Here is a 25,661-nt window from a genome sequence, read left to right on the forward strand (position 1 = left end):
CCCTCTCTGAGGGGGCCAAAGTTTCGCCCCCTATAGACAGCGATGGAACCAGCTGACTATGCCGGGGCGCCGGCAACCACAGCCACTCGGTCTTGGAAGGGTTGAGTCTGAGTCTGTTCCTCCCCATCCAGACCCGTACGGCCTCCAGGCAACGGGTCATCACGTCAAGGGCATCGTTGGGGTGACCTGGGGTGGAGATTGACAGAAAAGCCTTGGTTATAGTGGCTAGCATAAAGAAATTTCATGATTTCTTATATGGCCGCCACTTCACGGTCTATACAGACCATAAGCCTCTGCTGGGTTTGTTTACCACAAACAAGCAAACCCCTCACATAATATCTCCTAGAATGCTGAGATGGTCAATTTTCCTGTCAGCATATGATTACACACTGATTCACAAACCTGGGAAAGAAATGGGCCATGCAGATGCCCTCAGCAGATTACCTCTACAAAAGATAGAGGTGGATCCTGCCCCTGCTATTCACATCCTCTCCATTCAGAGTTGCCTGAATCTCCCCTCAATGCTAGGGACGTGGCTGCAGAAACTGCCACTGATCACACGCTTACACGCGTGCTGACATGGGTGTTGTCTGGATGGCCTGACACGTGTCCAGGTACTGAGTTTCAAAGCTTCTGGCAAAGGAAGCACGAGCTTTCCACTTTCAAAGGGTGCCTTTTATGGGGTATCAGGGTAGTCATCCCAGCCTCATTGAGGACTAGAGTCTTGATCTCTCTGCATGAGGGACATCCAGGTATAGTCTGGATGAAAGCGCTTGCACGCAGCCATCTCTGGTGGCCTGGGCTCGATAAAGCCATCGATAAAGCCTCAGGCCCCTGTACACAGGTGGGAGGAAACACAAGCCCCTTGGTCAAGGGTATATATAGATTACGCTGGGTCCTTTCAGGGGCAATTCTTCCTTCTCCTCGTTGACAGCCATTCCAAGTGGCTAGAGGTTGTGTCTGTTTCCTCTACTACTACTGCTAGGACCACCCAGGTGTTGAGAGGAATCTTCGCCTCCCATGGACTTCCAGACATCCTGGTCTCAGACAATGGCCCCCAATTCACTTCTTCTGAGTTTCAGGCTTTTCTACAGGCCAACTTGATCCGGCATGCAACTTCAGCACCGTTTCATCCATCTTCCAATGGCCAAGCAGAGAGGATGGTGCGCACTACCAAAGATGCTCTCAAGAGAATCACTTATGGCAGCTGGCATCACAGGTTAGCTGATTTCCTTCTTTCACAACACACCACACCTTGCACAGCCATAGGAAAGAGCCCAGCAGAACTTCGCTAGGGTCGCCACCTCATCATGAAACTGGACAAGTTGCACCCAGACCAGGTGGCTTCACAGGTGTCACAACCGTGGGCACCTAGGAGACGACAGGTGGGCGATCCGGTTTGGGGAAGGAACTATGGACCTGGACATCTCTGGGTCACAGCAGTGGTATGCAAGGTCTCTGGGCCGCTGTCATATGAAGTGGCCTTGGACGATGGGCACATCATCCGACATCACATAGACCAACTGCGCTGGAGGCTTTCCAGCAACATTTCCGCTCCTGGCTCTGCTCTCGGGGGGGAGGAGGACCATAATCACAATTCTGGACCACAGTCTCCCCACTCTAGCGGTTCTTCACACACTGCCGCACATGTTCCAGTGGCAGAAAGGGGGCATTCGCACACTTCAGCTATTGCTCCAGACAGGGAGTCTCCAGAAAGGGGGTTTGCCATGGAGGCAGCTCCTGACTCTGGCATCTCCGGCACATACACGGGGGCCGTGGGTTATTGGGGCATAGCAGCCACTCAGGCCACTCCAGCTGCTGGTCTTGGGCTCGAGGGACAGTGCTCCCAAGAGGATCCAGTGTGGACTTGGGGAATTCCACCCCACCAAGGAACCCTGGCTTGGATTTAGAGGATCCAGCCAGTCAGAAGCTGGATGGGTCACCTGGGTCTTTGGGGCATCAAAGTCCTGGTCTGCCTAGCCTGGCAGGCGAGCTGGCAGGCCAGGCACACACCGGCCATAAGAAAGTCACAGCGGGCCAAGGGTCCACCTAAACATCTTAAAGACTATGTGAGGTTTCTGTCTAGCACAAGGGAATCTTACTAGTTCTTCAAATTGCAGAGCAAACACTCAAACAAAGGGGTGCTACACCTCAAGGTATTAAACATTGTGATTGTATTCTTATACATATTAAACAATGGATGAGTGGTCTGCCTGTGTGCAGGCATGATGCATAACAACAACAACCTGCCAATTGAACACATGTATGTGTGCTGCTATAACAACAAGGGTACTTATTGTTTTATCTAGGGGGAGGGGTGTTATGTCCTGGGCCTGCTGAATCATTCAGCAGGCTCAGAAATGTTGCAAAGGGTCCCGGGCAAACCACAAGGCTGCCCGGGACCAGACTGACTGTCTACAGCCTTGCGTGCATGTGCAAGGCGCGAAAACAGCCTTGCATTCATTGGCTGACGCTGGCCTTTGCAAGGACACTATAAAAGGCCTGTGCGCCATTTTTTCTGTTGCTGTTTGTTGGTGAATGAATAAAGAAGACTTGCTGTTCACACTACTTGTTTCCTTGCAATACCTTTAACCCGCAAATTTAACAGCAACAATGTCATATCTGCCCTCATTTACCTGAATGTTTGGTTCACCCTGTTTACTGTTCATACTCTGTGCATTGGTATATAGACATTTGAGTCCTTTATGATGGACCCTATGTTTACTTTCTACATAATCTGTGTGGTGCCTGAGTTCCCTATTTTCTTACCATCTGTTTGGTTAGTGCACTTTGTGTGGCACTCGCTATTAAAATCTTGATTTTGCCTGACAGCAAGGTTGATATTCTTGTCCAGACACACATCTATGTTACATGCACTGCTAACCCTATAATTTTTTTATTGCCGGTGACAGGGATGTTCTGTATTAATTAACTCACTGTCCCTGGTGTTTAGTTTAAATATTCCTCCAGAAAATCTGTGAGTTTATTGCCAAGAAACTCAGTCCCTTTCTTTGATGGATGCAAACCATCTCTTTTTTTTTGGTACAGATTTTATTAGTTTTTATCACAAACCATCTCTTTTGTACACTTGTTCATTGGACCAGCTGCAGACATTGTGACTAATATAACCAAAGCCTTCCCCTTTATACCACTCCTTTAGCCACATACTGAATTCTGCTATACACTGGCCTTTTCCATTTTGCTCCTTATACACTGAAACCTCTGAAAAAGTAAGCCTACAGCCTATCCTGCTAAGTTCCTGGCCCAAGCTCTGGAAATCATTCTGCACAGAGAATATTTTTTTTGGGGAAAGATCATTAGTGCCAAGATGTACAATAACATCCACATCACAGTCCTTGCTGGCATTCTTGACTATTTTAAAAATACGCTTCTTGTCCCTACTGGCAAAGCTTGTCTTCAGGTCACTACCACCTGTCCCTAAAGTTTCTAGATGGGAAAAAAATCATGGCACATCAGCCAAAACTGAGATGAGAGCCAGAGAATAAGATTTCTCTACAACAAACAGTGAAAGAGATGTCATGTTGTTTCCAGTAACAATACCAGCCATGAAACATTAGGCTTACCACAGATAATACACCGAGTAAAATTGTGGCATATTTGGAAAATTAGAAATAAAAATATGCTGATTCTAAGCTATGGAATGAATTCCCTCAGGATCTGCTCTCAGCACTTTCAAAATGTAATCAAGTTCTTTTTCTTCAGCTATGCATTCAGTGAGCTAGATTAAACATGATTTTTAATTTTCAATGATATTTTATAGTATCTTCCTTCCTTCTTACTTATCTACCTACCTACCTAACTTCCTACATGAATATCAAGCCTTGACAGAAATAATAAAAAACAAATATGCAAGCTAGTGATATGGTTTTGGAATTAAGTGTGTAGAAACTATTTACATTATAAGGGGGAGATAACAGACACAAAATAGTTGTCCTGCTATTCTTGCATAAGCTGTAGATAGATCTAAACTTTCTCTTTCTTAAAGTTTATCCTGCTGGGACTTTTTAGTAAGAAACCAGTGATATAAGAGTTCACTAGAAACTGAACGAATCTCAGTGGGGGATTTAGAACAAATGCTATTACATCTGTTGAACTGCTAGTATGCTTATTAAAAGTAAAGGTATGATTTTAACATGCATTCCTCTTTAGGAAGCATTTTACATGCATTTGCCCTTTCTGTCATCAAATCTGAATTAATTTTTCAGGAATACTTAAAATCACACTGGGAAAATGGAGATAATCTGCAGGTAATGAACATTAAATAAAGTGGTCTGGTTTTGACTAAGCTATATCTCAAAATGCACACAAAGGTATTAAATAAATCAAAGTCAAGACACAGAATACTACATTCTAGCAAAAGTTTTTGAAGGAAGCCACATAATCAAGGAATTGTAACGTACAGTCTATAGCAGTGGTGGCGAACCTATGGCACGCATGCCAGAGGCAGCACTCAGAGACCTCTCTGTGGGCACGCACGCCATTGCCCCAGCCCCGCCTCCCCCTGCGGCCCCCTCACCAGCAGCCCCCCCAGAGGAGAGTCGCCTCCAGGTGTGGCCCGTGCAGAGCAGCACAGCCAAGGACATGGCAGCCGTGCAGCAGGGACAAGACTCCGCCCTTGCGCCCTGTCATGCACAGATGATGCTGCGGGAATGCTGGCAGAGGGTGTGGCCGCAATGGCACTGCAGGGCCACCTGGGTGATCTGCAGTGGGCCATGGAGGCGGTAGGTGGCCCTGTGGGTGGGTGGAGCAGGTGGGGGGCGGTTTTGGGGCACTGGGTGTCTAAAAGGCTCGCCATCACTGGTCTATAGACACCATGGTATATATGCTGTGCCAGTAACATTCGCATGTTTTCCCTGTTCAAACATTAATATTGTGGTTTTTTTGACATTTACATTTAAAAGGTCAATTATTTTGAAGTCTCTCAAGATTTGCTTCAATAATAACAAAACATTTTAGCGTTTCCCAGATCACAGGAAGAAAATTTTTGGACTAAGTATTCACATTCCATACCTATCTTTCAGCTTGTCAAAAATAGTTTCAGTGGCTTTACTTTATAGGAAAACACTATTCTTATTAGAATAAAATGAGAATCTAACTGGATTGGATTCTAGATATTAGATGCTAGATATCCAATAAATAGAAATTTAAATCCCCATTCTTCTTTAATACCAACATCTTTAGTGTTTACACTTTGGAATGAACAGGTTCTTTAACCTATATTTATTTTAATGAGTACTATTACAGTTTTTTTTATAAGAAAAAGATTTTGGATTTGAACATGGTGATCTTCGATGTAGCATAGAACTCCTTTTAAATTTATCATAGCAATTTAAAAAATTGACCATGAAAATAATTCATATATATCTATTATAACTTGTTTAAATTATGTTGGCAGGAAAGAAACACATCTCATCCTCTTTGATTGCAATCTACATTTAATCCTTCTGTTTAAATAACTGGAAATGTCACCTAATAATGTTTTACAACAAATTGAACTGTTTGTTTATTATACATTAAGGCAAATAAACTGATGGGGAACATCAGAAATGTACCTTTTTCTTGGATCAGTTGAGTGTAAAGGTATGGAAAATTGCTTTGCCATAAAAATTAACAAAACCAAGAACTGAAAATTCTACATTTATTCAATATATATAATTATTCAAATTTCCAGATAGATTGTCTATACAAATGCAATTCTGCAAATACTGAATAAATATGTTTAAATATTTTTATTTCTCTGTGATAAATTACAGCAAGATTCTATACCCTAACTATTTATGTTCTTAATATAAATAATTATGTGCAGCCAGCTGCACTCAGAATTCCCCATTCCATTCAGATTTCTCCATGCCAATGCTGTGAAGTAAGCATGTACTGAAAGCATTAACATGAGCTAGTTTATATTACAACTATTATCAAAAGTTCATTCATGGTGGAATTGTAATCAGCAACATCCAGATATCAAGTTTTATTAAGAGAGGTAATTCTTCAACAGAATTACAAAACACAGACACATATTGTACCTCTCTGGAATATTACAAGGTTTGCACACACTTAAAAGCAACTTCAGTTGCCTAGAATCAGAGTCTAACAACAGCACTTGCAGTACATCTTGACAATTGAATCGCATGCATCAACATAATATAGCAAAAATAAGTGTCAGCATCTTACTTTAACTTCCACCGTCTTCCCATTGTGGTCAGTATGCCTTTCAAGATAATCTGAAGACAGTAGATCACTGAAACAATAGGAAAAAATTATTTATCAAATCTACAGTATATGCTTCTCAACTCCTCAGAAAAATTACACACAAACACACACACAAACACACACACACAAACACACACACATTATTTTCCACTATATCTCTGTGCTAACCACCTAGTTAAAAGTACCATTTGTGGAGTACAAACCTGATAGAAACTATTGTTTATGTGTGTTCATATATGTGCTAAAAACACTTGACAGGTAACTCCACTAAGCTTCTGTTTCAAATGCAATGTTTTTTTCATCGCAATGAATACAACACCTATATTTAAAGGCAACAATGAAACCAAGCCCTCTATTATACAACATAGATTCCATGACTGCTATCACTCTCACAAACTCTATTATCTAGAAATCAGTTTGCCAATAAAATGCATTACTTTTTTCTAAATATGGCAAAGCAAACAATATGTGGCAGAACTCATTTCTTTTTGCCTTTGGCATTTTAATCCTCTTGTATATATTAATACATTATGAAACATACCTGCGCAACATCATCTTTATTTCAAATATTCTCTCATTGTTATTAAGGTGATTAGCAGTGTGCCTGGCTGAGGAATTCTGGGAGTTGAAGTCCATAAGTCATAAAAGGGCCGAGTTTGAAGACCCTTGTTATAAACCTTCAAACAACTTTAAAAGGGGATAGGAGTTCAGGCCACAGGCATAAAGGGTTTCTCAAAATGTCTAGTATAATGCCCATGGACATTAGGAGGCATGGGCAAAACTTTTTGAGCTTAAAGCAGCTATTTAGAAATAGACTTTTCAACCCTTTTGAAACTCAAACTATCTATTGTGAGGTTGAAACAGTGCTTCAAATTCAAAATGGAGTCTTTTGAGCAGAAATGTCTTAATTTGAAACTTTTTGCATCTTCTAAATATTAGCGAGTTTGCAGGGAATCCTATTTTCTGACTGTGACATGTGTCTATAACATGTGCCTATAAGCAAATTCATACAATATCTAAGTGCACAAGATAGAGGGTATTTTGCAAAGGAAAATACTCACCCACATACTTTCTTTATTTTTAAAAAATATCTCTAGGTTCCACAGAGAGAAAATTACAAGGAAATGCTTTTCAAAGCCATGATTAATGCAATCAACAATTAGTTTGTGAATACAAAGCACAGAATGTAAAGCTCACCTCACACAGGTAAGAATCATCCTGACATTTTATCTAATATCACTTAAGGTAAAAGTATGTAACAAATCAGATTTCTAGAACCTTTTAATGCAATGCATAATATTTCATTCATTTTTATAAGTGGCTGGACAAACAACAGCACAATATTTGTTTTGATGAACTCTGAACCTAAATGTACACATAATTCATTAAACCCAATGGCCAGTTTGATAAATTTTTAAGCAAATAATATATAAATAGTAACTCACCTATTAAATAGCATGATGAAGCTGGGTACATACACAGAAGTACACAAAAACAGTTTAAACCACTCAAGACATCCAAAATATACATTAAATTGTGAGCAGCTAACAGTCTAATGGTTCCTTACTATCACATAATGTTTTGCAATATTATATGTAACAAAGTCCTTTTTATCTGATAGCAAAGTACAAACATAAAATCATCCTGACTGAGTTGAAAAATGCAAGACACCAGGGTAGGAACCGGAAGACCGTAGGCACAAAAGCATGTGGAAGACTTGAGCCAATCACTCTCTCTCACCCCTAATGAAGGAAGCAATGAAAAACCACTTTGGAAAATGTTGACAAGAAACTGCCTGGATTTCTTCAGGCAATCACAAGCAATTAAGTCATGGTTTAAACTCTGCTTTATGTGACTGCTAATGGAAAAACATCAACTATACTCTCTCTGCCTTTCCTGTCTTTGGGGAATAAAGGAAATAGCTGGCAGATTTTCTTACACTGTATTTCCTATTTTTATATAGAATTTACAAAATGCATGGGGGAGGAACTAGAAAATCTTGGCTCTACTATGTCCATAATTCTATCCTGACCATCTTTATACCTGTCATCCCTCTCTATATCTCACTGTATTTTAAATATTAATGCCCTTGGGTCGATTTTTTCCCCATTGTGACTTCTACCATTGTTAGTATGGATAAACCTTTAAGGATTAACAGCATATAGGTAGTCCTTGAGTTACGACAGTACTTGGGACCAGAATTTCCGTTGCTAAGCAATATGATCATAAAGTGCAAGTCATGTGACCACATTACTTAATAATGGAAATCCCAACAATCTGCATTACTGTGGCTAGGTGAATCCCACTCTTGTGGAAAATGAAAGGACTCTTACGAATTCCAGAGGGTCTTAGTAGAGAGGTTTATTGCGCAGGTTCAGAAGCAATAGCAACCAAGCAATTCTGAACCCCGAGGGCGGGTTCAGAATCTAGTTTTATACTATCCTTTTTTAAGGAACAAAAAAATACACATGGTAATATACATTGTAATTATTATGTTCACTTCTCATGGGTATACAATGGGTGGTTTGATACATACATTGTATCCATGCGCAATGCACATTAGGTTAGTCACATACTACTGACACATCATTTTTCTGGTGATTGTTCATTATTCCACCTTATTCCCCCCTTTGGAAGTTTTCTTACTTAAACTTCCATCATTCGTCCTCCAATTCAGGATCTTTAGAGGGCAACATTTTATATTCCCATAAAGCTAACATTGTTTCATGTTTTGCAGTTAATTGGGCTGTACTTTCTGAGATCCTTCGAATCATTGCCACAACACAGGGGAGTAAACAGGGAATCAAAATACATCCTAGGATTAACAAGACTGCTATAACTATGATGGTTTGTAGGCCTGGTAACTTTGGCCACCATCCTGAAAATATGTCTTCCAAATTAAATCCTTTCCAGGTTTGCACTGGAACATGAGCTAGTTTGACCATTTTATCTGTTATGTCCTTCAACACTTTTCTACTTTCATCTATTTCGATGCAACAGTTTGTTAGGTTGAATTTTCCACATACCCCTCCTTCTTTGGCCAACAGATAATCCAAGGCTAACCTATTTTGCATAATAAATGTCCTGGATTTCACATTTTCTTTGGCCAATTCAGTTAATCCCTTCACAGTCTCATTGGTAATTAACTCTACCAACGCTTGTAACCTAATGAGTCTGTTAAGCATATAAATAGGGGTACGGTATCCATACATTTTATCCTCAGCCCAAGTAGCCGGGCCATAAGCTTGGATAATGCGGCAAGATGGCCATTCATATTCTCGCCAAGTGACTCCTGTGCATTGGGTGTATGCTTTCAGTTCCCTTCTTTGTCTTATATTGCCAACTTCATCATAGATGGGAACACCAAGAATTTGCTTAGTTTTTAATGGTAACAGGAAAAATCCTGGTCAAATTATTCTCAATACACAAGATCCACACCAGTTCTTAGGTAATTGTCCGTATGCCATTTTTCCGCAAATCCAATACATTCCATCTGGGGCTAGCCAAGGGAGACTGGTATTTGTGGGGTCTTTTAGATATGGCATCCCAGATACATTAGTAAAGGCATAATGATCCATAGTAGTAGTTTCGTTGGTTCCAGACCACCATTTACTGTTTTCCCAAGTCCCTGTGCATAGGAGGTTACCTACTGCTACGCAAGATTCTGTTTTGTTCCTTAAGTAGCATACATGTCCTATCACGTTGGAAGTGAGAGTCCAATTGCCATCTTTCCTGCTCGTATAGGTTAAACTATTATTCTCAGACATTTCTAGTACCTTGGTATAATTTAACTCTTGTGCCTCCCATGGCCATTTTTCTCCCATATTTGTTCCACCACACACAAAACAGTTGGACACGTTTAAAGTATGGGCAATATCTTCAGCTAACTTAACAAAGGTATTGGTTACATGTCTAGGTATTTCAGGAATATTTAGTTTCTCCATCTCCTCATAATATGACCAAAATAATAATTTTTGTTCTGATCTTTCGGTTGCAGCTATGATTTTGATTTCCACCTCTGATATTGGGTCGTAGCCGTTGGCATCTATTCCTATCCCAAACATCCAATTTAGTCTTTCCCATTTATTTTGTTCCAGGAACCAACTGCCATTCTTGACTGTGAGAGTCACCAAATTACAGTTATCCCTTCCACAAGAGTCTGCTTGTGTATTATTCTTTTCAAACAAGATGTGCTCCATCTCCTTCGGGTCTTGGGTATACCACTTGACACATGACCACCACTTACATCTGACCATGGAAACTGCACACTCATCCGGTGGGCACAAATACTTATGGTTTGGAATATAGCTGTGGATTCGACTGATCTCTCCGCAACCATCTATTGCGGCCCAATAATTAGCTGCCTTACAAACATCAAAGGTTACGCTAAAACTGGAGTGTGGATTGGATTTCCATTGAGAAATCCCTAGTAGTGCCTGGTCCCTAGAGCTCCCATCTGATTTATGTGTTCGGATTTGTAAGGCCCAACTATCAGGATTAGACTTCGGGTTATAACACTGATCTTGGACCCCTTTTCTACAAACTTTATATGTAGTTTTATTGTATGTACAGGAGCTAGGGGAGCTATCTTGGCACCTTTCTGGTTTCATTGTATAATAAATCAAAGTCTTAGTTATCTGGCTTCTTGCATCTTGATGCAATTTTGACAATCCTTGTTTCCCTGTGTTTTTGTTCTTTCTTTGTGTGTACTACTCAATAGTTTTCTATTAGAGGGTTTCTGCAGTATGACCTCTCGTGTAGCCATTGCACTGATTTGTATAGGAATGTGTGTGCTTTTAACAATCTCAGTGTTTCGAGCAAGAGCTGTCAACAGCTTGTGTGAAGTGGTAACAGGTACATTGTGCAAGTAGCATTGTACTCCTTTTGACCCGCTACACTTATTCAGGGTGACATCCTCACTATATTTACAAGGGTCTAAATCAATGGCACAAGATTTAGGTCGCCCTGTTACATATATAAGGGTTCCTTCCCTTCTACACTCATCACAGATTCCCCCATATATTCCTCATATTAAATAACCAACAGGTATTATGATCTGTAGAATCCTCATGTCTTCCACCATGCGTAGAGAGACAGCTTCCGGAGTGTCTCAGCAAGGTCTGATGTTCACACCGTGTGTTGAGAACCCGTTGCCAGTAGGGTTCGACAGGGTGTATTTCTTGTAAATTTTAACACTAAAGGTTTTGTCAGTTTTATCCACCTTGTAAGTTACTGGATCGGCAGGTGCAGTTGCTTTCAGTCTACTCCAGTGGACCCATGACTTTCCCTCCAAGGTTTTTACTGCCAATGGAGAACACATGACAACAGTATATGGTCCTTTCCATCTTGGGCTCAAGGGATCTGATTTCCAGTGTTTTACCCATACTCTATCTCCTGGTTTGAACCCATGTGTCGCCATGACCACTGGAGGGGCTGTTGTTCCATCATATAATGGTGCAAGTTTGAAACAGCTAAATTATGAAGCTGTAACTGGTATAACAATTTCTGTTGGTCTATTCCCCCCTTATGAGCCAAGTCCAGCCAGCCCTGACTGTCAGGTTTAAATAGACAAGGGGGACGGCCAAACATGAGCTCTTAAGGGCTAAGTTGCAATTTAGTGCGGGGGGCCAGTCTGAGTGCATAAAAAACCATAGGCAAAATGTCTGGCCAATGGAAATGAGTTTCCAAACAAAATTTGGTAATAAGGGTTTTAATTGTGTGGTTAGCACGTTCCACCTTACCAGCTGATTGGGGGTGAAAAGCACAATGAAATCTCCATTTAATACCTAATCCTGGGCTAAAGCCTTATTAATTTGGTGTACGAACTCAGGGCCATTATCTGATGAAATCTTAGAAGGGCAACCAAATCTAGGAATAATTTCTTTAAGAAAGATTCTGGCAACCTGTATAGTTTTCTTATTTACAGTCGGAAAGGCCTCAATCCACCCTGAATAGGTATCAATTATAACTAGCAGGGCTACAAATTTCTTACTCTTAGGCATATCAGTAAAATCAACAATGACATAGTCCATTGGAAAATAAGCGATTGGTTGTTGACCAGGTGGTACTATCAGTCCTTGGCGAGCATTTGTTTGGGCACAAATGGAACATTGAGAACATTTGGGCCGTTAGTGAAGAAGCAAAGTGAAGATAGAACAATCGTTCAAGCTGCTGTAATAATGCAGTTTTTCCCAAATGATGTTGCTGATGGGCCTGAAAAATAAGGGGGCGGGCAAGCGCGAGAGGAACAGCAATGCGTCCATCGGGAAGGGTGTACCAGCCTTTAACCAGTTCGGCTTGTACATCCTGCTTCAATTTTTGGCTTTCCTCTTTCGTATATGTTGGGTCAAGTTTTTCCAAGTAAGTGTCTAAATACATGAACCTGGTGACATCTGACTGGAGGGGGGGCTTCTAACGCAGCTCTTTTGGCTTCTTTGTCTGCCTTCCTATTGCCCTGGGTAATAAGGCTTGAGTCTTTTTGATGTTGAGGACAAAGGATGATCGCAACTTTAGACGGTAACTGAGTCGCCTTAATAAGTCTTTTAATCAAAGTTGCATATTGGATGATCTTGCCTGTGGACTCCAAATATCCTCTTTCTTTGTAGATGGCGGCATGTGCATGAATTGTCAAAAATGCATACTTACTGTCTGTATACACATTTAAAATTATTCCTGCAGCTATTTCCAATGCTCAGGTTACGGCATATAATTCCGCAAATTGTGCACTTGCTTGGCTAGGTAATTGTGCTGATTCTACAGTTGCAGTTTGGGAAACAATTGCGTATCCAGAGCATCTAATTCCTTGATCCATAAAGCTGGATCCATCGGTAAACCACTGAAAGTCTGGATTATGCAATGGTTGGTCCGTAAGGTCAGGTCTGCAAGAATATTGTAGTTCTATTGTTTGCATGCAGTTATGCACGGGCATAGTTTAATCTGGTATTGGCATAAGAGTGGCCGGATTGAGAGTAGAGCACTGTTGCAGTGTAACTTGTGGATTTTCTAATAAAAGAGCCTGTATTTTATGCATTCTTTGATTGCTAATCCACAAATGTCCCTTATTGTCAATAATCGTCTGCAGGGCATGACTAGTACAAACAGCCACTGGAGCAGAAAAGGTTAACTTATTTGCCTCCTGTAATAGCAGCATAACTGCTGCTAAAATTTTTAAACATTGTGGCCCTCCTTGTGCTGCCATATCTAATTGCTTTGACAGATAAGCAACTGGGCGATTCCACTTTCCCTGCTTTTGGGAAAGGACTCCTAAAGCCACATTCTGCCTCACATCGACATAAAGTGAAAATGACCTAGATATATCAGATAGTCCTAGAGCCGGCACTGTAGTCAGAGCTTGTTGAAGGCGTTTCATTGCTTGCGTTTGCTCCTGTTGTCACAAAAGAGGTTCCTTTTCTGGTCCTCTTAAAACTTGGTACAATGGTTTAGCTGTGAGAATGAAATTAGGAATCTAAATCCTACAGAAGCCCGTAATCCCCAAGAAGGCTCTAACTTCCTGTTTTGTTTGGGGGATGGGAATCTGTAACACAGCTTGCTTTCTCTGGGGGCCCAGAGTTCTTTGTCCTTGTGATAGTTCATAGCCTAAATACATTACAGTCCTTTGAACTAATTGTGCTTTCCTTTTGGACACTCTGTAGCCACAGTCTTGTAACATCCGAAGCAGTCTGGATGTGTTTTCAAAGCAATCCTCCCTGTTTTGTCCAGTTATCAGAACATCATCCACATATTGAAAGCAACAGTCCTCTTGTCTGACTAACTTCAAATATGCAAGATCTAGGGCTAAAGCTTGGCCAAAACACATAGGTGAATTCTTAAAGCCTTGTGGTAGTCTAGTCCAGGTATATTGAGTCTTAACTTGTGTTTTTGGATTAGCCCATTCAAATGCAAAGATCGGCTGACAATTCTCAGCTAAAGGTATGGTGAAAACGCATCTTTTAAGTCCACAACTGAAAACCATTTAGCGGATGCGGGTATTGTATTCAAAAGAATATATGGATTAGGAACAGTCGCGTGTAGGGTTAAGGTCAATTTATTAACAGGGCAGAGATCCTGCACTGGTCTCCACTGTCCGTCGGGCTTACAAACAGGTAGAATTGCAGTATTCCAGGGTGACTGAATTTTTCTAATGATTTTTACTATCAAATATTTTTGGATTAATTCTTGAATGGCAATAGCAGCCTCTGAAGTACAATATCGTTGAGGCACTCTAACAGGATATGCTTGCGGTTTTAGTTCCACTATAACGGGCGTGGCATATTTCGCAAATCCAGGGGGGTTATCCTCTGCCCACAGGAGTGGGACATTAAATTGTTGCCACTTGGTGCTATCTGGTTCTTCAGTCATCACCATTAGGCGCTATATTTCTTCTACTGGGTGGCGCACTTAAATTAATTGCTTCCCATTGTCAAAGGAAATAGTTGCCTTTAACTTATTTATCAAATCTCTTCCCAATAATGGGACTGGACAGTCTGGGACATATAAAAATTGATGTTCAATGATTCCTTGTCCCACTTGGCATACAGGGGTTCCAGGAGTGGTCGAGATTGAGTTTCTCCAGATACTCCCTGAATTTGGATGGTCTGGTTTGATGGCTTGCCAATAGATTTATTTAGATCTGGTAGCTCCCGTGTCAACTAACATTGGGACAGTCTGTCCTCCCACCCGTATTTTAACAATGGGCTCCAGGGGTGGGACCATAGAACCCGGTCCTCTTCAGTCTCCCCATTCCATGTCGGCTAAGCCGATCATGTTTTCTTCTCTTTCTTCCGTCTGACTGGAATAGACTGGATGCCCTCTTCCCCTGAAGGTTCCCCTACAACTTCCTCGGAAAGTCCCTCTAAATCCTCTTCCTCGTCCTCTTCCATACTGGCGAAATTGTCCCTTAGATTGGCCATTCCTCTTGGGGCACTCCCTTTGCCAGTGTCCTTCCTGTCTACAGATGGCACATTGGTTGGGTCCAATACGCATCCCCCCCAAGGCCACTGCTAACATTTCAACCTTCTTCTTCTCTTTCTGATATGACTTACGCTCTTCTTCCTTTTTACGGTTACGGAACACTTTCTGAGGTATTTCCATGATCTCTGCTATATTCTTCCCTAATGCCCCTTCTGTGCGTTGTAACTTTTTCTTTATGTCTGGGGCACTTTGGGTGATAAATCTTTCAATTAGGAGTGGGCGATTTTGTGCCACCTCCATATCAAGACCTGTGTTTACTTTATAGGCTTCTATCAGTCGGCTGAGAAAAGCGGTTGGTGACTCATTTTTATCTTGCCAAATATTAGTTACTGCAGCATAATTAACTGGACGAACTGCGGCTTCCCTCAGAGCTTCTAAACATAAAAGTCGATAATTCCGCAACAAAGTTTGGTGTTGTACATCGTTAGCATTCCAGTCTGATCTTTCTTCTACTGCTTCAGTATCCCTGTCTGCTTGATAATTCGCTCCCCCATCAGGATGTCGGCGGGCAAGTACCTTTAATTTACCTAACCTATATTTCTCTCTCCCCTCCATATCCAGTAAAGTAGAAATAAGTTGTTGCATATCATCCCACGTGGGGTTATGTGTCTGGATAATGGTGGAGAATAGGTCTATTACTTCTTGAGATTTTTCTGAAAATGGTCCATATTGCCGACACCAATTGAGTAGATCAGTGGTTGTAAAGGGAACATACTGGAGCATTGGAACATTGGTGTTGTTTGGTCCAGGGACCAAAACTTCTCTTAGAGGGGCTATCATTTCTTCTATTTTTACCCTTGTATTACTTCTAGTTCGACTAGAAACTGATGTTTTGCTGTCATCACTATCCAAGTCCTGGTCTTTCTTTTTAATAATTTTCTCTTTCTTTATCTTCCTTTTCACACCGGCTTCTGGTTGAAGGTGGACTTCATTTATTTCAACCGGAGGGGGTAGAATTTGCGGATATATCCCCCCTTCTTCTTCTCTTCTAGGAACATAGGGCGGGGGCCTGGCAACTTCCTCCCTTTCTTCCTGGCTCAAAATCTTAGCTTTCGTCTGAGGTTTGGCTTTTTGGTTTGCCAAATATATTTTAGCACATTCTATCTGACACTTTGCTAACCATCGAGGCTTTTCTTCAATATTGATCTGCCATTGGTCTATATAGGGATATTGGTCCCAATGACCACTTCCAGTCACAATTTGATGAACCCGTGCCACGAGTTCGGAATTCGCCGATCCCTCTTTGGGCCACCCTATGCCGAAGGTGGTCCATTCAGATTCACAGAACCTTTTTAATATGGCTGGATTTGGTCGTGGGTCCCCATAATCCCTAGAAAACCCCTTTTTGAAATTTCCCAACATACACTGAAGCGGCGTCTGACCAACGCCCTTCTTAGTCTGGCTTCCTCCCATTTCTTTCTAACACACTACCACTGACCCGGAGTACCGGACATTCCAACGGTCACTCTTCGGGAAATGCGATGGTTTAACCACCCACACAATCCTACCTGTTGAAGACTTAAGGACGCTGCCTTGTCTTCTAGGGGGTGATCAATCCCCTCTTCCGATCCAAACGGGATCAGGTATCCCCTTTTATAATACTTGCCTGCAGGCGTTCCGGACCCTTCCGTGGATTCAAGACCCGTCCACTACCCTCTGTGGATCCTTGACTGGAGTGCTTCGCTGGCGGGTGTGTTCCCCTCTCATCCCACTGTGGTCTCCCCATAGACAAGGGCCGCGGAGCCAGCTTGGAGGAGTCGTCATTAGGAGAGGGGCTTCTCACCAGGGCAGTCCGTCTGGAAGGTCAATGGCCTTTTCCTAAGAGTCCCGGTGGAGTCGCCAGATTTCTTGTGGAAAATGAAAGGACTCTTACAAATTCCAGAGGGTCTTAGTAGAGAGGTTTATTGCACAGGTTTAGAAGCAATAGCAACCAAGCAATTCTGAACCCTGAGGGTGGGTTCAGAATCTAGTTTTATACTATCCCTTTTTCAGGAACAAAGAAATACTGTACACATGGTAATATACATTGTAATACATTATGTTCAGTTCTCATGGGTATACAATGGGTGGTTTGATACATACATTGTATCCATGTGCAATGCACATTAGGTTAGTCACATACTACTGACACATCATTTTTCTGGTGATTGTTCATTATTCCACCTTACCACCATTTCTTAGACGAGGACCCAAGCTATTCTTAGCTTGGTCCTTTCCATCCACAAGGCTTGGTAAGATAAGGATCTGCCTTTCTTCAATTTGTCCTACCAACCCATCTCCCATCTCTGTGCCTTTGGTTGCCAGCCTACTCCTGCCACAAGCTGCCCCTGCTGCTCAAGCTGTCCACCATACCATGCAGCAATACTGTACTGGAAAAGTTCTTTCTCTGTGGCATCTTCCTTCATACTAGTATAGCCAGGATTTCCCCTGCAAATGGAGGCTTTGGGCAGGGCATGAGAGAAGCTCCGGTTGCAATGGCTCAAAAGGAGGCAGCATCAAAGAGGGATATAGTCAGCACAGCAGTGCGACGCAGTGTCATGGGCACTGTGGCAATGGGCAGGTCAGTTGGCAACATTGAGAAGAAAAGGCGGTTGTAAGTGCAGGTGAGTTTAAGTGGGCTAGGGTTTGCTCACATGAGAACAGGGAATAGTCAGAGCTTCAAAATGGCCCTAAGTCTCTTTGTTCAGCCCCCCTGTAACTTCAAATGGTTGCTGAACAAATTGATATTAAGTGAGAATTACCTGTTCTTTCTAATTTTTGTTACAACTGCTTTCTGGAAACTGTTATCCATTCTATTTTATCAAGAAATTGGTGGCTTAACTTGCTCCAATCACTATATCATATTAATGATCTACTTAATTTAAGTTATCTAATTAGGTCTAGAGATTAAGCCTTTGAGCTAGAAACCAGGAGACTTGGGCCCAAAGCTGACTAGGTGACTTTGAGTGACTTAAGCTCTCTTAATCCTAAGAAGGAGACAATGGCAAACCACTTCTGAAATCTTGCCAAGAAAACTGCTGGGACTTGTCTAAGGAATCATCAGGAGTCAGCAATGACTTGAAAGTACACAGACTTCTTCTTGTGCCATATCCGTTATCGGACGTTGGCGATCATGTTGGCGATCCTGTTTTTATCAGCAGCCGCACGAAAAAGTGCTGCTGAGTTTTGTCCAAACCAGTCCCTTAGTACATAGACACATAGAGGGAAAGAGAGAGAGGAGAGGGAGGGAGGGGAGAAAGATGGGGGGAGAGAGAAGCTATCTAACTCAATTCAAGAGCTGACTGGGTAGATAGAATCAATACAACACAGTCAGAGACTAATCATAGGTACCTAAATTTCTTTGTAGTTGCTGAATTATATTAAATATTCATCGGTTGCTGGACTACAATATTTAAAAATAAATTCTTGATACGTCATCAGCACTCTTGTCAAGAAAGAAGAAAGGACATGTTTGTTTCTTCTTAAGAAGAACCAGAGAAGATTTTTTTTTAAAAAAAGCTGAAGTACAGGAATAATTTTCAGTAGAGTAGTCCTCCAGGAGCAAAGCTTTCTTTGTGGTTTCCACAACTGAAAGTCAGAGGATGAGAAAATCCTAAAGCACAGCTGCTATGGAGATGAGGTACTAGGCAGAAAACATGTTTAAGAATGAAACACACCTGTGGCTTAGTTCTTTGAAACATAAACCCATTCTCTGGATAAAAATGATGGCATACAAAACAATATACAATTAGGTTCCAAAAAGTATTTTATAGCAAACACATGTGCACTTGAATTTTTACAAGGGAAGTCATAAATGTTAATAAAATCCAGAGCACTATTATATCTGAGTTCTTGCTTAAACCCATAGAGTTTAATGTATAACTATATTATTTATAATTTTATTTTGAAGCTTCATCAGTCAGCCTTTGTATTCTAAGTTCTCAACTGAACTGAAGCAATGTAAGTCATTTCTTATATGTTATCTTTGCCAATACATATGTTATTATTCATATTATGAATGTTTAAAATTGCTATTAACAAAACTTTTTCTTCTTTCAATCATTTTTGGTTTTTATCAATGGTTTAATTTTTAGAGCATAAATACAGAGATTGACAATATTGTGACATCAAAAATGCCTCCAGAACACTCTTTGGAGTGGCACCAATTTTTTTTGCCAAAACAAAATCCACTTTTCAGCTAATTCAACAAGCCAAAATAGAATGTTCTTCCTGCGCCAACTCAGAAAGCTCAGACTGCCCAAGGATCTGCTAATACAGTTCCACAGAAGAATTACTGAGTCTGTTATTTGTTCCTCAGTAACTGTCTGATATAGCACAGCAACCAAACAAGACAGGCACAGACTTCAACAGATAGTTAGGACTGCAGAAAAAAAAAATCGCAACCAGCCTGCCTTCCATTGAGGGTCTGTATGAACCAGAAAGAGGGCAGAGAAAATATCTACAGACCCCTCACATCCTGGACATAATCTATTTCAACTTCTCCCTTCAGGATGTCTCTATAGAGCATTGCATGCCAAAGCAACTAGACACAAAGATATTTTTCTCCCATGCTACGCTGAACAATTAATTCCCATATTTCTCATCTTTTCATCTCTCCCACTATCTTCTCCTATTGGTTTCTTATGATTTATCAATTGTTATTTGTAAATTATGATTAATGATTGTAACTATGATTTATGATCTATTACTATTAATACTTGCTGTTTATATGTACACTGAGCTTATACATTGGAGACAAATTTCTTGTGTGTCCCATCACACTTGGTCAATAAAGAATTCTATTCTATTCTATTCTATTCTATTCTATTCTATTCTATTCTGCTAAAATACAACATGGAGAGGAGAATTGAGCTGATCTTAATTATATAACCACAAACCCCAGAACAAGACCATAAGACCTTAAGTTCCTGCCCATCAATCACCTTTATAGGCACACATTTAATTAGGAAGAACCAAAAGCAAGCAGTTCGACTAAAAAAAATCCCAAAGGAAGAAACAGTTGTCAAAATGCCTAAACACATCTTACTGTGTGGCCCAAAGGCATTATAGCTGAATCAAAATAACTAAATGACAAAATATGGGTGCAACACACTGTGCCCATTTTTTGTCTGTTATATCAGACACAAGTAAAAAAGGGGTGGTCAATCCTGGGAAGACCTCTGAGGCATTTAAGAGCCAAGGACTGTTTTCAAATTCAAAGTTCCAAACAGCTTCACCTTGAGCCCAAACAAATCCAGGCAGTACTGCCAATTGCTTAGTAAGCCACTCACAAGCTGAAGATGGAAAATAGTTGGTTACTATTATTGATTTACTGGCTACAAAATCATTCCACCAAGAAAAAAAAAAGATAAAGTGACAAAATGAGAATCAAATGAGTTTGCTAAAAGTGATCCCCTAGAGCAGGGGTGTCAAATTGCCAGCCCGTAGGTCGGTTGGATCATATGGAGGCCACGGAGGAGAGGGAGAGGAGAGATGTTCAGTAATCCCAAGAAAGAGAAAATCTATTACTGTATTTTTGTCATGATATTACATATTTCCATTAAAGTAGAATTTAAGTGTACAATCTTGAAATGATCTCCAAATGCCTTTCTGTCATATGGTGCCTCATATAATTTAAATTATGGATTTAAATTTTAAAATATAGAGTTAAACAATACATAACTTTAAATAATTGTTTTAAAGTAAAAATCAGGTTTATCAAGATGAAGAGATTATGGTTAGTATTTCAGACAAACAACAATAAAGTGTTCTTTTTTTAGTTTGAGGGCAAGTATATAGAGAGAACCACATTGGCAATGGAAATAATCAGTTTTAAATTCTGTAGGAAAATGAAATCAGTTGCAATTTGTTCCTGCAATCTGTTCAGACCAAGTTTGGAGTTTATTAGACAACCCATAAACCCTTGCTTCATCTTTTCAGAGACATTTTTTTACCAGATTCTTCAATATTTTTAACCATGACACAGTTTCTACAGGTAGTCTTCAAATTACAATCACAAATAACATTGGAATTTGTGTTGTAAATCGAGGCACCAAATATGATTAAGCCCAATTTTTCAATGATTTTATAGTAGTCATTAAGCGAATCACACAGTTGTTAAATCTATTCCAATGGGCGTTTTTTTGCTGGAAAATGGGAGAAAATGTTACAAATTGTGGTCAGGATACTGCAAATATTGTAAATGCGAGTCATTTGCTAAGTGCCCCAAAAAAGTTACGTGACAGGGAGGGGAGATTTACAACATTTTACGATAGTTGCAAGTGCTTTATGGACTGTAAAGTCCCTTTCTGAGGCCATCATACCTTCAAATGATCATTAAATGACTGGTCACGAGCTGAGGATTATCTGTAATATGCAGCCTTCACTGGAAAAGCTGAGATACATTCAGAGATATATCTGCCTTTAAAATAGCCCATGTCGAATTGTATAGCACAAACTTCAGTGCAGGAAATGTTTTACCACATTTTGTATTATGTCATAATTTGTTTTATAATAACTTTTATGTCACATTTTCCCCCCTAAAATTTACCAAATTTCTATTCTACAGGAATTATTGGGACATGACCACTGAAGTAAAGACAAGGATAGAGAAATCTCGAACAGCATTCTTCAAAATCAAAAAAGGTCTTCTGCAGTCACGACATAAGCCTAAGACTGAAAATCAGGCTTGTCAGATGCTATATTTTTTTCTATCCTGCTCTATGGAGTAGAGAGTTGGTCTCTGAAAGAAGGCCACCTGAAGAAACTAGAAACTTTTGAAATGTGGATTTACAGGCGGCTGGTACATATAAGCTGGGTTGACAAGATCAGAAATGAGGAAGTGATAAGCCGCCTGGGAAAGCCAAGGGAAATTATCAAAACAATTAAAAAACGAAAATTAGAATATTTCAGACATGTGATGTGACACCCAGAAAAATACGGCATATTCCATTTAATCCTCCAGGGAAAGATTGAAGGCAAACAAGGTCCAGGCAGAAGAACATCATGGCTTCAAAATCTAAGGGACTGGTTTGGACAAAACTCAGCAGCACTTTTTTGTGTGGCTGCTGATAAAAACAGGATCGCCAACATGATCGCCAACGTCCGATAACAGATATGGAACAAGAAGAAAACAGGAATTATGGGTCCCAGATTTTGGACACATTCTGTAAGTTTGACGTACCTTGGTTCAAAAATGAACCTCTAAATGAATCTACATAAAAGTGTATTATCCGGATGATTTGCCAGTGCTCATAAGCAGCGTTTGTGATTTGGTTTCCCTCTGCTAAGAGATGTACTCTTCGCTCCCTATTATTTTCATCTGGTATTTCTCCCACAGATGGCAACAAAGCAGTTCAGAAAAATTCTGAATGTTCTTCCAAGAAAGTCAATTTTTGGGCTAGTGAGAATCATTTCAATTGTATTTTAAAAAGAAGGAACCGTTTCCCCAAATAACAAGTGGCATAATTTTTATACTAGTCAGGAATGAGAAATTCAACTTTTGCACAAGCAGAATTTCAGAGCCATGCCAACATTGTCAAGGAGCTTTGCTTCCAAAACAGACTGATACTGGAGGCTGGATTTATACAATAAATAGGCCAAACCTCTAAGAAAACTAAGCCTCATCATCAGGAAGTGACATTTTCAGTGTCAGCAATGGTGAGGAGAAGGTTTGGTGAAGAACAGAAAGGATGATGAGGGCCACAGTGAACTGAAATCTATGGCACATGAGGGGAAAGATACTCTGCTACTCAATGTCTCTATTCAGGCCTGTAAAACCTTCCAATCTTTCAAATGGGCTTTGGGCATGAAACAGCTTACTTCCGTGGAGAATTTTTTCTCCATCAAGGTGGGAATGAACTACCTACTATATTGTAAAGGAAATTTTGATCACTGGACTAGGTTATATCTTTTGAATTTGGCCACTTCAGGTTTTTCTTTGTTTGGGGGTGTGTGTTTTTTCTGGATGTTTCAGAGCTTAAGGGTCCTTGCATATGACAGGATAAAGCTTGGGATCAGCATATATCAGAAGCTGCTGACAATGAATGGTGCCAAATGGCTTTCCAAAGATAGCATCTATATAACTTCAAATTAAATTATATCTGTTAAGTCCGAAGAATAATGGCGCTTGAGACGAAGCATTTCTAACAAGTCTTTATTCTCTGCTTCCAATCTACGAACAACCCGAGCAGAGGCACGCAGGCCTCTATTTATACCTTCTGATCCCCGGGCAAATCCAACCAATCACAAGGCGGTCTTTTCCCGCCTTGCGCATGCGCGCAAGGCCGGCGCCACTCAGTCTGGTCCCGGGCAGCATTTGCAAATGCCCAGGACTCTTGCAACGTCCCGAGCCTGCTTTTGCAGGCTCAGGACACAACACCCCTCCCCTCTAGATGAAATAATACTGCGCCCACATGGACGCCATCATAGTGATGGTTATATAATTAACTGTTGAGTTAAAGTCACACAGTGTGTGTAAGATTTGGGACTGTTCCGTCGTACAGAGACCCAATAGCCCCAACATCGTTTACGTAGAGTCAACCAGCCAGGACCTCTAGTTTAGTTATTGCAATTAACATGCTCACCTTACGTAATCTGCAAGGTATTTGGGAGGGCCTTTGACCCTGAGCGACCTTCTCGGACCTGGGGAACTTGTAGTGTTTTCCCCGTTGCTTCCCACACTAGGTGAATTTCCCTGTGGTTGTCTTGTGACTTCTGTTTGACTTTCCTGCCCGTCTCCTAGGCTTGAGAAGTCAGAACTCTGTTGATCGCTATACCTGGTTGACCTACCACCTATGGAGTTTTCCAACCCCTCTGAACTCATCTCCGTGTTTCCTGACGGAGTGTGGTTTTCCTGGCTCCTTCCTGTAGTGTGAGGGTTTAGGGATGCCTCCCTGTTAGCCCTTATGCGTGGGGACATCCTTCTATGAGCCATTTCAGCAAAGGACGTGTTCCCCCTCTGTTTTGCCTGCTCTCTTGCATGTTGTGAGTTGTGAGTATGCTCCCAGTTATTCTCCGTGTCTGGAGTATTGTTTGTGAGGTGTGGATAGTTAGTATACCTCCGGTGGGACTCCCAGGCTGGAGTGTGTGTGGGGGTGTCTGTGTGCCCCCGTCCCCATGAATTGCTACCAGAATCTCCTGTGGAACTTGGGTGTTGAGTGCCCGTGTCGTTCCCCACAACCATTGTTGGCAGCAGATTCTGATTCCCAGAATGCATTCCCCATTCCTCCTCCCCCCCCTAGAGGAGACTGAGGAGGAACCCCAGGCGAGTCCCGCCTCACACGTAGTTGATCAATGTGGCGGCGAAGAACGCGGCCGTCTTCCAGGGACACCTCGTAGGACAGAGGCCCCGAGACCTTGCAGACCACAGCCGGGACCCAGAGGTGTCCAGGCCCGTAGTTCCTGGCCCAGACAAGATCGCCTTCACACAGGACCCGTGGTGGGTGGGGCTGAGACACCTGTGAAGCTACATGCTCCGGATGCAGCCTGTCCAATTTAGTCACGAGCCGACGACCCCAACGGAGTTCAGCCGGGCACTTACCCGTGGCAGTCAGCCAACCTGTGATGCCAATTGCCGTAAGTCAGCTTCTTGAGGGTGTCCTTGGCGACGCGGACCATCCGTTCAGCCAGACCGTTGGTGGAAGGATGGAAAGGAGCCGAAGCAGCGTGGCGGATCATGTTGGCCTGTAGAAATCCCTGAAACTCAGTAGAAGTAAATTCAGGACCGTTATCTGACACCAGAACATCTGGCAGCCCGTGTGCAGCAAAAATGTTTCTCAACACTTGAATAGTCTTGGCAGCTGTGGTAGAAGACACAGGCATGACCTCCAGCCACTTGGAATGGCTATCAACAACAACCAGGAAGAATTGTCCCTGAAAGGGCCCAGCGTAATCTATATGTATTCTAGACCATGGGGTGTGTGTTTCCTCCCACCTGTGCACAGGGGCCTGGGGAATTTCAGGCCTGGACTGCTGGCATGCATGACACCCATGTACCTGGGCCTCGATGGCCCGATCAATGCCAGGCCACCACAGGTGGCTGCGCACAAGCGCCTTCATCCTGACGATTCCAGGGTGGCCCTCATGTAATGAAATCAAGATTCTAGCCCTCAAGGAGGCCGGGATCACAACTCTCGATCCCCACAGGAGGCAGCCATTGAAAGTGGACAACTCGTGCCTCTTGACCCAAAAACGTTGAAAATCCTCCGCAGGGCACCTGTCAGGCCAACCTGACAGGACCCATGACAGCATGCATTTGAGCGTGTGGTCAGTGGCAGTTTCCGCAGCCACATCCCTAGCATTGAGGGGACACTCAGGCAACTCCTGAATGGACAATATGTGTACAGCAGGAGCGGGATCAGGCTCCACAGTAGGCAATGGCAGCCTACTCAATGCATCTGCATGACCCATTTCCTTGCCAGGCTTGTGGACCAGTGAATAGTCATAAGCTGACAGGAAGATGGACCAACGCAGCATACGAG

The 25,661-nt window shown here is 41.7% G+C and overlaps 1 protein-coding gene across 1 annotated transcript in view; it reads right to left on the minus strand.

The window, feature by feature from the left end:
* Positions 1 to 25,661, minus strand: part of ADAM22 (ADAM metallopeptidase domain 22) — a 166,158-nt gene that overhangs the window by 84,731 nt on the left and 55,766 nt on the right. The window contains exon 3 of the mRNA XM_029283186.1: positions 6,193 to 6,259. Within this exon, the coding sequence (XP_029139019.1) occupies positions 6,193 to 6,259 (67 nt within the window). The remainder of the gene's footprint in view (positions 1 to 6,192; positions 6,260 to 25,661) is intronic.

The sequence above is a fragment of the Protobothrops mucrosquamatus genome, unplaced genomic scaffold (assembly GCF_001527695.2).
Source record: "Protobothrops mucrosquamatus isolate PMUCROS unplaced genomic scaffold, P.Mucros_1.0 scaffold33, whole genome shotgun sequence".
Classification (NCBI taxonomy): domain Eukaryota; kingdom Metazoa; phylum Chordata; class Lepidosauria; order Squamata; family Viperidae; genus Protobothrops; species Protobothrops mucrosquamatus.